The 16,636-nt window shown below is 37.4% G+C and overlaps 2 protein-coding genes and 1 pseudogene across 2 annotated transcripts; all 3 read right to left on the reverse strand.

The window, feature by feature from the left end:
• Nucleotides 1–9,976, reverse strand: part of LOC117996259 (uncharacterized) — a 40,589-nt pseudogene extending 30,613 nt beyond the window's left edge.
• Nucleotides 9,489–11,974, reverse strand: Acn (apoptotic chromatin condensation inducer acinus). Its single transcript, XM_069499517.1, has 4 exons — nucleotides 11,343–11,974; nucleotides 10,583–10,790; nucleotides 9,834–9,987; nucleotides 9,489–9,496 (listed from the first exon to the last, which is right to left on the reverse strand). The coding sequence occupies exons 1-4, from the start codon at nucleotides 11,972–11,974 to the stop codon at nucleotides 9,489–9,491; spliced, it is 1,002 nt and encodes a 333-aa protein (XP_069355618.1).
• A 15-nt stretch (nucleotides 11,975–11,989) lies between these two features.
• On the reverse strand, nucleotides 11,990–13,414 carry LOC138404696 (enolase-phosphatase E1-like). Its single transcript, XM_069509320.1, has 2 exons — nucleotides 12,194–13,414; nucleotides 11,990–12,075 (listed from the first exon to the last, which is right to left on the reverse strand). Exons 1-2 carry the CDS (start codon nucleotides 13,214–13,216, stop codon nucleotides 12,022–12,024), a joined length of 1,077 nt encoding a protein of 358 aa, XP_069365421.1. The 5' UTR covers nucleotides 13,217–13,414; the 3' UTR covers nucleotides 11,990–12,021.
• Between the last annotated feature and the right edge of the window lie 3,222 nt (nucleotides 13,415–16,636).

Genomic DNA, 16,636 nt, shown 5'->3' on the forward strand with positions numbered 1-16,636 from the left:
CAAACGCCAATATTCCTAATTTCTAAATTAAACATTATAAAAAAATTAAACCTTTCGACTTCATTGCGGTTGCGGGGTATGTCTGGGTTACATATACTTAATATTAGGGAGTCCCAAATACAAAAGTTACCTAAGTCGGTAGTTAAGCACAGTAGGTACAACAACTAAGTGTCCATTTCTTTCATATTGACTTCAAATTATTAAAATATCGTTTTACCTTTCAAGTTTCAACTAAACATTTTTCAGGAATAAAAGAGACCTACATATCTAACTAGGTACAACATGCGGTACATACCTGAATGCGGAATGGTGGATGATGTTTGACACAAAGATACCTATGATCATTATGATTATGTTTAGTTTCAGATGTTAAGCAGTAAAAAGTAACAAACAGGTTGACAGAAACCCTTTCTGATTTATAATATCTTTCCGTATAGTATCTGAGCATACTTTTTTTTTCATAAAGATACCGAGCAAACGAGCAGGCGGGTCACCTGATGTTAAGTGATTACCGCCGCCCATGAACATTTGCAGCACCAGAGGAACCGCCGATGCGTTGCCGGCCTTTTAGGGATCTGTTGGTGCGCCCCTTGAATAACCCCATGTTGTAATAGATTACAACATGGAATTACAGATTAGATACCTATTGGAATGAAATGTGTTAGAAAAGCCTATAAAATCTAAATAATCAAAAATAGATACACGTATATCGATATTTTAATAAGGGCTCAAAGAATGTTCCTACTTACCTTCGTAGACCCAATCCGTATGTCCATTATAAATTACCCCCGGCTCGCCATCCGTAGTGAGCCGTACTGGCGTGACATTATTCGCAGGCAAGTAGTACAAATCATTGTCCAACACGTAGGCCAAAGAGTCATTGTTACCGAATATGCAAAGCTGCAACCGCTGGTGATCGGCGATGTATCTCGTACTCCTGAAAAATTGCTTTAGATTTTAGGGTTCCGTACCTCAAAAGGAGAATACGGAATAGGATCACTTCGTTGTCTGTCGGTCTGTCCGTGTGTCCGGTCTGTCAAGAAAACCTATAGGGTACCTACTTCCCGTTGACCTAGAAACATGAAATTTGGTAGGTAGGTAGGTCTTATAGAACAAGTAGGTAAAGGAATTAATCCGAAAACCGTGAATTAGTGGTTATGTAATTAAAAAAAAGTATGTCAATTGGGGTATCATAATATGAAAGGTCTTCACCTGTGCATTCTAAAACAGATTTTTATTTATTTTATGTATCATAGTTTTTGAATTATCCTGCAAAATGTCGAAAAAATACGACTGTAGTGCGGAACCCTCATTGCGCGAGCCTGACTCGCACTTGGCCGGTTTTTTATTCCAAGATAAACTTGCGCTAGGTTGGAGCGCGCTTGTCTAAAAGATGCCTATTTTATTCACTCTTGCTTTGAAGGTAGGTATTTAAGTTGGGTAGGTATAAGTTGCAGAAAACACGGATACCGGAAGGGCATTCCACACCTTAGCGGTTCGTATCTTGTCCGAAACGTTGATCAAAAACGTTTCGTGGGGGTAGATGAGAGGACACCTCTACTGTAGTGAGCTGGCTATGGGTCGATCGTGATGAAACCTGAGTCTACTAAATGTTTGTATGTTTGTATTGTACAAACAAACATGTAACTATGGGAAGTGGCTGGATGAGGAAGGCTGAGGGAGGATCGGGCGTGGTGGCGCTCATTAGGGAAGGCATAAGTTTAGCAGTTGATATTCACAGGCTGACGATGATGATGATAAAATATTTGTATAGGTACTCACCTATTATCAATGTCGTATAAGGCAAACTTAGCCGTGGTAGAGTAACGGTACACCTACAATCAACAAAAAACATTTAATCAGAGATAAAGACAAGCGGCATTTAATAATGTTGATAATTATGAAAAATCTTATCAAGCGGTTTAGTATCTATTTTATAAATGTTATAAGATAACCAAAATTATCTTAAATAGGTAGGTAGTTCGGCTTCTCGGTAGGAAAGACATTCCGAACCAACGGTCAGAAAGTTTAATTGAATAAAAATATTTCTATTTCAGTTGTTATGTACCTACACCTAATAAATTTCAACTGACTCATTTTGGGTAACTGCCTACCTACTACAAAAGTATCACTTGCTTTAACGGTGAAGGAAAACATCGTGAGAAAACCGGCATGGCTGAGAGTTCCCCATAATGTTCCCAAAGCTGTGTGAAGTCTCCCAATCCGCACTTTTCCAGCGTGGGACACTATAGAGTAGGTATAGGTATATGGCCTAACCCTCCGCATTCTGAGAAGAGATTTGCGCTCAGTAGAGCCGGCGATGGGGTGTTGTTGATGATAATGATAACCTACTTACTTATCATCAAAACTAAAACCTACACCTGAAGAAACAACAATAGGAAGTGTATGTGGTGCCGTTAAGGGTACCCTATCACTTAGGCTGCGTTGCCGTAAGACTTGATAAACATAGTGGTGCTGGTTGCAGTGCCGTTACCGACAGTAGCAATAGGCAAAGTTCTGAAATAAATCATCATCAATATCATAATAGCCAATGTATAAAATTAGGTTGCCCGGAACGAAATCTGAGCACCCCAACCAGTCTTGTTTGTCCTTCCTCTATAGATATTTTTGTGAAGCGCGATGTTAAAAGCTAGAAGTGGGGCGGCGAGCGACTGGTAGAGATGATGATGATATACCTGGGTAACTAATAGTCATTAGATGACTGGACACTGGTAGGTAATAAACTGATTCCTGCCGCCTACTTTATAATAATCTTATATTAGGTATCTTAACTAGGTAAGTACCTATGCAGTATGCACCATTTGCACATCTACTTTATTTCATTTATCCTACTCGAATAAAAATAGGTTTTTATTCAATTGTATGTGTTAAAATACCCAAGCGTTTTAAGGAGTAGGCATATAAGTAGGTAACCATTGATTAATTATTGGTTTCGCTATGTAGGTAACAAAATGATAAGCATATTTTTGTGGAAAATAGAATAGAATTGATTTTGAAAGGTTAGTACACATTACAACTTACCGACTTAACTTCACTAGGAGCTAAAATGAATTTTCTATCTTCGGAAAGTATCGGATTGCTTGTGTTCAGTTGTTGCTGAAAATTCGAAAACGTCATATTTTTAATGTAGGTACTTAGGAAAGTGCATAATGCATAATATTATAAGCCTAATAAGTATTATTACGCAAAAGTCCCTATCTAAGTATCTACTTAATTACAAAAAATTATTTAAATAACAGGTCAAATGCGTATCGGAATTCAGATCACGCATAAGGTATAAGGTAGAGTTCCGTAATCATGCTAAAAACCTGTCTTGTCGTATCTAAATCAAAAAGAGAAAAAATTAGAAACAATTTAGTTTTGGTCTAGCAATTGTTTTAGTCGTGATAATTTTGTTTGATTTCATAGTTAATTTGGAACACCCTTTCAGCATCAGTTTTCCCCTCCAATTATAATATGGGTATCTTCAAGTCAAGACTGAATAGGCATCTTCTAGGCAAGCGCGCTCCATCTTAGGCTGCATCAACACTTGCTGGTCTGATTGCAGCCAAGCGCTAGTCTATAAATTAAAAAAAAAGCATTTTTCGAAAAACTGTTAAGAAACATCATCCTAGTGATTTTTGTGATAGAGTGTTAGTTGATGATAGTGAGTAGGTACTTACCTTATACCTACCTACATACTTACGAGGTGGTTCCGATGTCATTAGATATACGTTTAAAAAAATGGTATTATTTTACGTAACGTACCATTAGTTCACCCGTGACAAGCTCTTTACTCTCAAATGTGGGAACATCGAAGACATAAATGCCAGGTTCTCCAGCTTTCGTATATGAGAATTCGCTGTCTGAAATAAAATCAAATAGGTAGGTAAGTATGTAAAGTACAGAGGAGCAACAATTTTTAGAGTTCCGTACCCAAAGAAAGGCAAAACAACGGACCCCTATTGACGATTACCAAGTTAGCACTGGACTGCGCTGCGACCTAACTTCATGGTCCCTAAAAAGTGACGATGCTAAATCGTTTTAACTTGTGAGCATATTTGATAGCTGCGCTCTATAGATCTTAGGGATTGCTTAGAACTTAGAAATATGGCTTTACCGGTAGGTTGTTGTGGGCGGTACCATATTATAGACCAACAGATCTGAGGTATTTTCGAAATTATCCCACTCAGGAAAATCCACGCAAGAATCAAACCCTATAAGGAGGCCCCTTCTTCTTATGAGGTACTAGCATCTCGTGGGCACTCTTTGATTTTCTAGAATAAAAAGCAGCCACTATCTATGTCTTCAACTATAAGTAGGTAGGTACCTTCATATGGAAAAATCACGGCGATCCATTGCTCACTTGCTCCGTTGCGACGTGATTAAAGGACAACCCAACAAACATACTTTCGCATTTATACGAGTAATATGGGTAGTGATAAGACTGCGCAGGCACATCATGCGTACCTACTGTGCCAATGTCGTTAAAATCAAAACTTCATTTTTAGCCATCTTTAAAACTTTTGCTACTTAGATTGCAGACGCTCTTTTTCAAAAAGCTCTTGACTGAGGTAAGTGACGATGCATAAATCGAAGCGGGCTAACGTTGACCAGGCCTTATCGGTTTCTACGTAACATCGCTACGCTAAATCGTTTGTCGGCATACCAGGCCCTGCCGGAAACTACTTGCGACCTCCCACTTTAAGACCACAGCGCTCACCACTGAGAGGTTTTATTACCAGAGATCCAGGTGCCATTAAAACCGCGCTGTGCGAACCTTCCTGCCACAAAGTCCTCTAGCGTGAAGGGGTTCCGCGCCGCCACCGCACTGACCAGCGCTGCCCATACCAACCACGTTCTCGACTTTGAAGAAAAATATTAAGTTTTACCCGTTTTGTGTAGCCATGTGTGTGTTTTTATTTGTTTGTCCAACGGTTACCTTATAATTGCTAAAAATTTGATTTACCTACATACAGAGATGATCGTTCAAGTGGATATAGGTATGTTTGAAAAATCCTACGGGAACCACGGATCTTTACATCCATCTCCATTCCAAATTTCAGCCAAATCCGATCAGTAGTTTTTGCGTGAAAGAGTAACAAACATACACACACACGCTCACATACAAATTTCGCCTTTATAATATTAGTGTGATTATAATAATATTCTAATATAATAATAGAATATAATAATGTTCTATTGTAATATATGTAGAATTCACTACGCGCACTATTTTTGCGCGCAAAATAAGTCGCCCAACCTGAACACGCGTCGAATGACTACGTATTGTACAAAAACGTATCAGCCAGCCTTATGTTTTTAATCCTCAATCTATAACCTGCGCAAATAGCTCCATGTTGCAAATTGCAAGTGATGCAACTTCAGATTAGACTACTTATTTTGCGATCATCGTCAATGATATTGAATAAGAGATAAAAATGATAATAAATTATTTCTTGTAGCTGTAATAAATGAATATACAGGAACCTACTTAAAAACAAATAAAAAAGAACTGTTTTAGGCTAGAGAAAATAATACTCACCATGAGATTTTTTAATACCTATCACTAAGTATTTGGATTGGTTGACGGTATCGACCCGCCAACACAACTGTCTTATTAATGTATCTTTTATCAAAGCTTGTCTTATCCGAGATATGCTAGATTATCTTATGATAATATAATTGTATGAATTCTTAATATGCCATATTATTAGGTCAGCACTGATTAGATAACTTTTACAAGTAGTAAAAAGTTACTACTAATTAGTAAGCAGGTATTAGTAGATTCCAATTTTCTAATATTAGCATGGTATGGTAGTGGTATGGTAGTAGTATGTAGTAGTAGTAGTATGTGTCTGCCTGTCTGTTCGTATCTATACGTTCTAGTTTCAGTCATCCGACTAGATGAAACTTTTCATAGTCCTCTTCGATACTTGCTGTACTAAGTATGTCATGGCAGAAAATAATGTACATCGACCTCTAGGAGATAGCGGATTTGTAGAGCATTGTCTGTCGTTGAGACCGACAAAACGTCGTATGACGTTTTGTCGGTCTCAACGACAGAGCGTTGTTCGTAGAGCGTTGATTCTGTCTCCTACGGCCTCCTACCTATAGGTAGACAACGCTCTACGAAGCCGAAATGTCATACTAAAGGCCGATGTACATTATTTTCTGCCGCGTACTGTACCATCAATGTAGGTGAGCAATACAAGCCGGGCATATTCTAGTCTCTAATAAATACATAATCTCATCTACATACATATTTCAATAAAACGAGTAAGTACATCAAAGAAGAAACGTTTATTTGACATTAAAGTATTTGTATTATATTACTGAAGACGATATACTCTCATACAATTTTTAAATCATTTTTTTACAATTCAACTTGAGACAAATTTTCAAGTTTAAAAAAGTGGTATTTAAAATTTCAATGGTATAGTTATTTCACACGATTTTCTTGTATTTTGTACACTTTATATTTGATAATTGCCCACGACGAGTTCAAAATATCCACTATTAGATCTTTCTTGAGTCTTGAATCAAGACACATATCATTTCTTGACATGTGGGACCATGTATTGGTCAGTTGCTGCCTTTGCTGTAGACTGATGTATTCTTTCAATGTTGGAACATGACTTGGAAAAATGGTGTTCGTCAATGTCCTCGTAATATTCCGATATCATATTACCCAGCTGCTGAACAAAAGTCAGTCTCCCAATCCAACGCTGATTCTCTAAATAATTGAGACGAATCAGGGAACGACGCGCATTCCAGAGCGGAGATCCAACATGTCTGCCACGAACGGCCAAGCGACAGCGATACTCCATCGACCAATTAAATGATAGGTTTTCCTCCAATGTTGCCCTTTCTATAACATTTCGCATAATATAAATTTCATTTGTTCTGCTGCTTCATCATATCATTTATGTCTTCGTATTTGTAGAGGTCTTCACTAAATCTAATATAACTTACAGTATTACGTACAATTAATGTTATTCTACTAAGCAACACCTAAAATTTCGTACTTAAACTGTCACTGAAGACAGTGAGCTATATCTGGAAAAAAATGTCGACATCGCGACAAAGCGTTAATATTAAATGATAAGTAGGTTTATGATGTATAATATGGGAGTATAGTTAATGTAGTTCATACTGTATGAGTGCAATGCTCGTGTGTATGTGTGTGTGTGTGTGTGTGTGTGTGTGTGTGTGTGTGTGTGTGTGTGTGTGTGTGTGTGTGTGTGTGTGTGTGTGTGTGAGTGAGAGTGAATGTGAATGCATGTGTGTATGCACGTGAAAGCGAGGATGTGTCGTATGGCGGTAGGCGGTATGACGGACCATGCTAATGTCTGCGGTGAGTACGTCGCAGTTCTTGCAGTCGACGCTCGTGCTCGGCCATGTGCTGCCGTCGTTGCTCCTCTTTGACGGCGATCTGGAATCAAAGAGTAATAATATGTACAAAAGAATATAGCCCGAAGATCTGTTAATAAAATACATACTAAAATGAAACAGCACAGTAAAAAATTTATTAACTTTATGTGTCAAATGTCATGTCAAAAGTACGATTTTAGTCCTTATTTTAAAGGTGAACCGTAGTTTTGGCATGACAGTTGACCCATAGAGTTCGAATGTCGCGTGAGAAGTCATTTTGTATAAACTATAATGGGTTTTAACTTTTAATGTTATCATAAAACGTTCCAAGTTAGCCCGCTTCCATCTTAGACAGCATCATCACTTACCACCAGGTGATATTGCAGTCAAGGGCTAACTTGTATTTGAATTTTTTTTTAAAAATATCTAAACAGCCATACAAGAAAAACCTAAAGGATCTATTTTAAAATAGGTCCTGGTGTTACTTTTAGTGACTCATTGCTTCTGGATTGACCATTCATCACACATAATAATCTACAGAATTGACTGATGGTGTTAATGAATGACTTATTATAGATGACTGGATCAAACTTGAGCTCTCCTAGCAAGCTAACAATTTGGCTCAGTTGGAGTGCTGCGATCTTTTGCTATGATAGTGTTAAATAATAATCAACATCACCAAAATCACTACAGGCGACCGCAACCTAGTGAGCGCTAGGTTTAGGGCATAGGCTCTACAGCCTAAGTCTACTAGATACTAGCAAGTTACTAATTGTAAACTAGCTAGGTACTGTAGGTAATAGCTGTTTCCAATGAGAAACAGCTAGCTAGTAGCTAGTAATTATTGATGTCAAAACAATTAGTTTAATCTGAAATTGCAACATGGCAGCTTGTGCAGGTTAGGCTAAAAATTAAATACACAAACCCAACTCAAATCTGCTGTTGTACAATGTGCCACTTACCTTGACTACAATATAACTTACCGCCAGGTGCGATTGTAGTCAAGGGCTAACTTGTATCTGAATTAAAAAATTATGGCCTCGTGTTCAGATTGGACTACTTATTTTGTGCACACTATACCTAAACTCAACACTAAAATACTGTCGATATTGGTATATCGAAAATAATACACAAGGCACACATGAGCTTTGATTTAAATTTACTTCGGCATAACTATGTTATCAAACCAAAAATGAGGAGATCCGTAGGAGAACTAGAGTAACCGACATAGCTCAACAGGTTGCGAACCTGAAGTTGCAATGGGCAGGGCACATAGTTCGGAAAACCGATAAGACGTTGGGGTCCCAAGGTGCTGGAATGGCAACCTCGCACTGGATGGCGCAGCGTTGGAAGACCTCCCATTAGGTGGACGGACGACATCAGACAAGTCGCAGGGAGCCGGTGGATTAAGGCAGCGCAAAACCGTGGCGTGTGAAAGTCCCTACAAGAGACCTATGTCCAGCAGTGGACGTCTATCGGCTGATGATCATGATGATGATAATGATTGGCATAACGACGTCACCGTCATTATACCAAAGTAGATAAAGCATAGCTGGAGTTATTATCAAGTGAGGATGTTGAACCTCAGTAGCTCTGCCGGTGTGCCTTGCGCCTTAGTCTGCATAATCACTTAACTATCTTAAGGATGGAACAATGGGTAAAGCACTAAACTCACTAAAAAAGATGTCTTACAGTTTCGGCTGACAGCGGTAGCCAATATATGCAAGGAGTTGCTTTTGTCTTCCTGAATAAGTCATCCAACAGCTTAGCAGGCGCTTCTTCCTCCTTCTTCTTAAACTTCCGTGCTAGAACACAAATTAAAAGCCTATTATTTTTATTTTATATATAACTAGCTTATGCTCGCGACTTCGTCCGCGTGGACTACACAAATCTCAAACCCCTATTTCATCCCCTTAGGGGTTGAATTTTCAAAAATCCTTTCTTAGCGGATGCCTACGTCATAATAACTATGTGCATGCCAAATTTCAGCCCGATCCGTCCAGTAGTTTGAACTGTGCTTTGATAGATCGATCAGTCATTCAGTCACCTTTTCCTTTTATATATTAAGTTTTTATTTGCATTATTATAAAAAATTATAATATCTATTTGCCAATTCACTCGTCTTATAAATTAAAATGACACGAAACATTTGCAGTTTAAAAGCATACATGACAAATTCTATACAAACTGTGTATGGACTATGGTAGTCAAGCTGCAAGCACCTAAAACACATCTAACCTTGATTTTATGCAATCAAAGCAATATGTAGTCAAGTACAAAATATTTAAAACTGCCACCAATGTTTTCATAGTTATATAATATAATTTATATAATCTGAGGTTTTTATGGAATGAAATTTTTGTAATAATATGCAAGATATTTTTATCAAATGATGTACTATCATCTTGCCTTAAAAAATGATTTTCTATCTAAATAAATTATTGAAGTGAACCTCTCACCTGGCTCAGGGCTCCGTTCAATGGTTCGATGTCTCCTCTTCTCAGGGGGTCTCTCAACTTTATGGTTCTTATCTGGGCGGCTTAATTCCTTTGGTTTGTCATTTTTACCAACATCCCACTCTCGCATTGCAGCTTTTCGCTCCCATGGTTTTTCCTATAATAATAACCAAATACAATTTTCTTCAAAAAATGAATGATTGAATAAGTACTTAATTATTCATCTGTTACAAAATGATCTTAGGTTAGCTTTATGATAGGGTAAATGACCACATTTAATTAGTTAACTAGCTCGCGCTCGCGTCTTCGTCCGTGTGGACTACACTAATTTCAAACCTCTATTTTACCCTCTTAGGGGTTAAATTTACAAAAATCCTTTCTTAGAGGATGTCTACATCATAATAGCTATCTGCATGTCAAATTTCAGCTAGATCTGTCCAGTAGTTTTAGTTGTGGATTGATAGATCAGTCAGTCAGTCAGTCAGCAGCTATTCCTTCTTTATACATATATGTATAGATTAGCTAATGCTCGCGACTTCGTCCGCACGGACTTCACAAATTTCAAAACCTCTATTTTACCCTCTTCGTGCTTGAATTTTCAAAAACCTTTTCTAAGCGGATGTCTACATCATAATAGCTATCTGCATGACAAATTTCAACCTGATCCGTCCAGTAGTTGCTATGCGTTGATAGATCAGTCAGTCAGTCAGCTTTTCCTTTTATATAATATATAGATTACAAAACTTTTGTACCAATTCCCCTTTTTCTCTTTTCATATCTTGCTCCCGAAGCCAATCTTCGACTGTGCCAGGAATGGTTGAAGCTTGGGCGTTATTTGTATCTTCATTAGCCTTAGCTTTGTCAAATTCCTCCTGTGTTGAAAAGTCGACGTGTAATGTCTTAGGATTTGAGACTGGCCATGTCACTCCATGTAGAGCATGTCTTGTTTCTACAGCTTGACTGTAACAAGTATTATATTTATATTACTATCGATAGCCAAGTAAAAAACCGGTCAAGTGCATGTCCTATAAGGTAAAGTAAAAAAGCATGAATAAGGTAGAGTTCCATAGCCACGCTAGATGCAAAAAATTGAGTAATTATTTCTTAAATGGTAATTTTTCCAAAAAAAACCTCAATGGTATTAAATTAGCTATTCAACAAGTCAGCCAAGGGGGTAAACCAATTTTTTTTTAATTCACATTTTGAAAACGTTTTAATTCACATTTGGTCAACTCACGCTTGACCAAAAAATTGACTATGCCAAAATTGTTTTTACAAAAAAAGACCTAAAGGTTTCTAAGACAGTTTCCCTGTACCTCCTTTGGTTTTGGATTTCCCCACTGTCCCAGTTAAAAACTGTATAACTGTACCTTACATCTCTCAAAGATTATTTTTAAAATGGATGTAACACACAGATAGACTTACAAAACAGATAGACTGGACGAAACTATAACATTCTTTGTTTTGCTATGGAACCCTAAAAATTGAAAAGCCAGTTAAAACTATACTCACTCTTCAGTTTCATATTTAACATAACATTTGGATTTAATTCTGTCAATCCAAAACCCATTGTCAACAATTCTTCCTGTTCTTTGCAGTAGATTTTTCAACTGTGGCAAAGTGAATGGCCTCACTAAGTTTGTTATATACAAAATACTAGACTGCTTATGTCTTGGTGGACTGGGCGGTCTTGTTATTATGCTGTCATGTTCCCTGACTATTGATATTTTACGTGTCAATGCAAGATTTGTGTCCTTGATTTTAACATTTTCTTTATCTTTGTCTTCCACTTTTTTCTCCCTCTTATAACTTTCCACACTGGCTGTATTGTCAATTATTATTTTTGGTAGTACAGGTCGGTCAATTTTCTCAGGTACGCCTATCCTTTTATGCTTTTTCTCCTCAATCACTTCTTCAAATTCTACAGGCTTGACATCAGGTATTATTTCTTTTAGAACGTCAGTAGAAATTGTTATTGATTTTTGTGTTGACAATTTACTAGGACGTGAGCCCCATCTTCTTTTTCTGTTAATGACCAGAGGTGTTACTTCCCCATTGGGAATATCTGGTGTAGTTTGTGAATTTTCTTCTTTACTTTTAGATCCACTTGCTGTTATCGAGACTTCCAAAGCATCATCCTGCATGGAGCCTGGTGGTGATGATGACCCTTTTTTTATATTTTTATTGTTCTCTACCTCAGTTTTGCTGGAGGTAATTTTGTCCTCACTATTAGACGCTGGTTGCCCTGAAATTTCAGTTGTACTTTTATTAATACTTACCTCACTTGGAACAAAATTGCTTACATCTTTATCCTGGTCCAATGACGTTTTTGATTTTGCATCCTGAGATTCATTAAAACTCACTTCAGAAGATTCACAACGACTCTCCTCAGCATGCAATTCTAAAATCTCAGATTTTTCAGCTGAAAGACTCCTTTTCCTATGTGGACTTTCTCCACTGGGTAAAGAAGATATATTATCTTTTTGCTCTTTGCCAATATCTGATTTTGGAGATGTGGTTACAGCTTCACTGTTCGAAGTCTTATCTTGAACTTCAGTGTCTTTTACAGTGTCAGTGTCTTTTGCAGTGTTAGTGTCTTTTGCAGTGTCAGTGTTTTTTGCAGTGTCAGTGTCTTTTGCAGCGTCATTGTCTTTCGAAGCCTCAGTATTTATTAAAGCTTCAGTGTCTTTTGAAACCTCAGTGTCAGTGGTCTTTTCTTCTTTTGTGTTTTCCTCAACATTGGCTGTTTCGTTGGGTTCTATTGTGTCACATTTAACTTCTTCATTAGTTGTCGACACGGATGTTTCATCAGTTGAAGATGTACTTTGGTTTACACTTTGATCTGGTTCTGTCTTTGATGGTTTAAATGCTGATGCATCTTTTACTTCAATTTCAGTTTCATCCTCTTGGCCTTCGTTTTTCTCGACGTCTTTTGACTCTGTACATCGTCTGGAACGGCGCTTTGACTTTTTCTTATCCTCGCCTTCTACACTCTGAGTGTCACTGGAGCTAGTAGCTCGAGTGTGCTTTCTTTTGCTCCTAGGCGATCTATCGACCCTTTCAGGTGTCGAAGGCGGGCGTGCGAGACATAATTTTAGCTTTTGAATTTCACCAACATCTCCAGAGGTCTCGGCGGATTTAACTTGCCATACCTGATCCGGTGACTCTTTGGAACCATCTTCCTTTGTCTTCAGAGGTTCAGTGGGCTTTGTTTCGGTAGTCTCAGCGGCTTCAACTACAGGTGGAGGTTCCTCGGTAGACTCACTGGCTGACGATGATGATTGTTTTCTACTTCGTTTAGTATGTTTCGCTTTTTCAACCTTTTCCTTCTTTTCCGGAGAAGGTTTTGATTTTTTACTAGCGGTGCGTTCACTCTTACGACGCATCGTGGGACGCGGGCTGTGTCACTGAAGTCCTGATTTGTATGCAGAAGAAATCAATAATATAGTAAAATGCGCAATGACAAATAAAATAAAAGATAATTTATATCGCACGAGTCTCTTTTACAACCTAACAAATCACAATATAATCAAATTCACAAGGACGCCATTAATTCATAGAACAGCCATATTAAACAAAGAGTATAATAATATACAGGGATGAATTAAAAATAATGATGTGCGAAATCGATTATGAAAACGATCGGTAGCAATCGATAATGATTTGCATAATCGATTATGAGAAAAAATACCACTACCTAATAATGTCAATAATAATAACTGTTCCATATATTTTTTTTATAAAATTTCAATAATATTTTTTTGAAGTGAAAACTTTTACAAAGGTTGTGTTTTGAAACTCGATGAAATGATAAAGTGGCACTATAAAAAAGACTGAGATAGAATATAAATATTTCCTATTATTTCATATTTTAGTTTTCTTAAGTCTGGTGTCATATTTCGTTGATATTAAAAACGTAGATGTAATAATATAATTATCTAGAATAAAATATATTTTTTTTCAACTTGGTTACAATATTAACATAAACCTTAAAATTTATTTTACTCCTGATTCACTGTCTATCTGCACGACGCGGGCGGTGGTGGGGGCGCTGGATGCAAAATTCATCCAGCATATCTAGCAAACAATTATAATTATTGCTGTACAGCAAGCCTATTCACGGTCTTTTTGCATCGTGCATCGTGCCTGACCTTGGCGGGACGTACAGCAAGATGGATGGTGAATACGGCGCTTTAGGTATAAGACGTCGTGTTCAGTTGCTTCAAGTTTCTATGTGCGCACCATAATTGTTTTAAGTCTATGGTGCGCCATGCGCAAAAAGAGAAGCAAACGAACACAGCTTTTTAATTCTCAACTTATTCTCAATTTTTATTTTACTCCTATTTTTTTAAATTTGATTACTTGTGTTACTTTTAAATTCTCTTTTTAGTTCTCATTGCCTAAAACCTTCATAAGTCTTTTTGGATCAATATAGTGCGATGGACTCCCAGATCCCAGATCCCACATGGCTTATTTTAAATAGTAATCAATTATTATTAAACCTCACCTAGTTATGAAAAGCCAGAACAGTTTAAGACGTCATATTATTCATTTTCCCTCAATATAGAAGGCATTTCGGACATGTTGTCAAAAATTAACTGTTTCATGAAAACCACAGAGTACATTGAATATGATCAAAACTTGCCTTTATAAAGTCATTAAACTCAAAATAATTTGTGAACGGAGTAATATAACCGACCAGAATCGATTCTGGATCAGATACGATTATTGCCTTCATCGATTATTATAATGATCGAAACGGCCATCACTTAATTAAATACTCTATGGTATTGGAATAATCTATGGGAATAATATAGTGCGACCGTTTGGAGTTCAAATTAAATATGCATTTTGGAACTAAAATGCTTGCGGTACCAGAGAGAGTGTAGAGTCTACTCAAACCATAGACTCTTAGGAAAACGTCTTACAAGGCTATCTTGGCGCGTGGTGAAAATCGGAACTAACGTTGCCGTCAAGTGTCCCCTTTGTTCTATTTAAATATATTCTAAGCCTTTGTTCACCAACAGCGCCCCCCTGTCAATGTCATTCAAGTGCCAAGCGAGCCTTGTCGTAGTGTAGGAACGTTTATGACGTGTCCAACTATCATCAATCCATCTAACGACTATAAGCAATCAACCAACAATAACAATATTGTTTGGTTGCAGGTAGATGGTGTTACCCGAACGAAAAGTGGCGCCCCTCACTTAATTCTACTCCTTTCGGTCGATTTTTATACAATAATGTATAGAATTCATGGCTAGAGCCCCAGAGCCATAAAGCCACGCCAAAAAAATTATCTCCATAGAGAAGTAATCTCCGCGTAGATTAAGGTGGTATCTCCGTACAGGCCTTAAAGGACTGTTATCCAGGGCCGTAAAATAAATTTTTAAAAAAAATATATATATCTCCGTAATCTCTTATCAACACCTTTATCAACCAATCATTATGGTTCACTTTATGGGTTCACTTACAGATTTGCAACTAGCGTGGCCCCCTCGCTCCCTCTCGCTCAAGCAGATTTTCTTACTTGTGAAATGTCATTCCTTCTACACTTCACGTTGTTTGTCAAATACTCACGTACAAATACATTTTGACAAACAAAAAAGTGTCTACGGTGATAAGGACAAAGCATAATCATTTTGTCACGTTCTAACAAGAGCTTAAATGTATTTAGCTATCTCGCCTAACAGTAAGTGTCACAATAGGGCAATAGGGCTACTTCTAACAGTCCTTGTTCTGAGATTCAAGTCACCTTATGACGTATGTTCAGCGAGTAGTTTAGGAGATATGAATTTTTTAATGATTGTTTTCATATTAGCCATGTTAACCGGACCGCACCGACCTTTCGGAATTCAGTCCGTTCCTTAACCGTTGAGCTATTGAGACTCTAGGCTCTAGGTTACTCCAATAGGGTTTTATTTGATGTAAATTGTCTCCAAAGTAAACGAGCGACTTTATAGATTTCAAAATTAGTCATAAAATTTTCTTTTAAACTATGAAGAATTCAGAACAGGTTAAAATGTACCTACTTCATAAATTTAACTGGTTTTAGGGTTCCGTACAAGAAAGGTGCCAACGGGATCCTATTACTAAGCCTCCTCTGTCTATCAGCGGGCTGTATCTCTTGAACCGTAATAGGTAGAGTTGAAATTTTTACAGAATGTGTATTAACAACAAATAAAAAAAAATCCGTACAAGATTAGTTAATTTTAAATACTTAATATATTTTTTTAAAATTTACTTGGCGGCTATTTTGAATTTCTAATTATTTGTTATTACAGCAGCAATAGAAATACACAATCTGTGAAAATTTCAACTCAAGGTACCTATTGTTCGTTCATCGTAACTTGACGCGTGAGAATATGTTGGCACCATTGCAAATCACACAATAATAAGCCCTAATTTTTAAGGAATAAAGCAAACAAAGCAATGGTGCCAATATATTCCCACGCGTCAAGTTACGATGAACGGCTAATATTACGGTTCAAGAGATACAGCCCGCTGACAAACAGATGGATGCGACGGATGCATAGCGGAGCAGAAGCTTAGTATAATAGGTATAATAGGATCCCGTTGGCAGTATCCTTTTGAGGCATGAAACCCTAAAAATAAAAACCATGAATAAACTAAGTAACTACGTCTTTAGTTTGGAGCGTTCCATAAATTATTCTCAATCACAGAGCTAGCGCGCACCACGGTACGGTGAGTTGCGGTGCGTTCCGTGTATCTATCTAATCCGTATTCCGTAAGTATCAAAATCCGGTGCGGAATTAATTCCGCAGTGCGCGCGCTTCCATATAGTTCTA

This window comes from Maniola hyperantus, chromosome 1, assembly GCF_902806685.2.
Source record: "Maniola hyperantus chromosome 1, iAphHyp1.2, whole genome shotgun sequence".
In the NCBI taxonomy this organism is placed as follows: Eukaryota; Metazoa; Arthropoda; class Insecta; order Lepidoptera; family Nymphalidae; genus Maniola; species Maniola hyperantus.

Bases quoted from the DNA above. Each gene is read 5' to 3' on its own strand.
- LOC138404696 (XM_069509320.1), bottom strand. From the start codon at position 13,216: ATGCGTCGTAAGAGTGAACGCACCGCTAGTAAAAAATCAAAACCTTCT. The intron at 12,076-12,193 runs GTGAGTTTTAAT...CTGAAATTTCAG, and splicing joins GTCGTTGTGAATCTTCTGAA to GGCAACCAGCGTCTAATAGT.
- Acn (XM_069499517.1), bottom strand. From the start codon at position 11,974: ATGCAGGATGATGCTTTGGAAGTCTCGATAACAGCAAGTGGATCTAAA. The intron at 10,791-11,342 runs GTGAGTATAGTT...TACTTGTTACAG, and splicing joins GTTAAATATGAAACTGAAGA to TCAAGCTGTAGAAACAAGAC. The intron at 9,988-10,582 runs GTACAAAAGTTT...TTATTATTATAG, and splicing joins AAAGAGAAAAAGGGGAATTG to GAAAAACCATGGGAGCGAAA.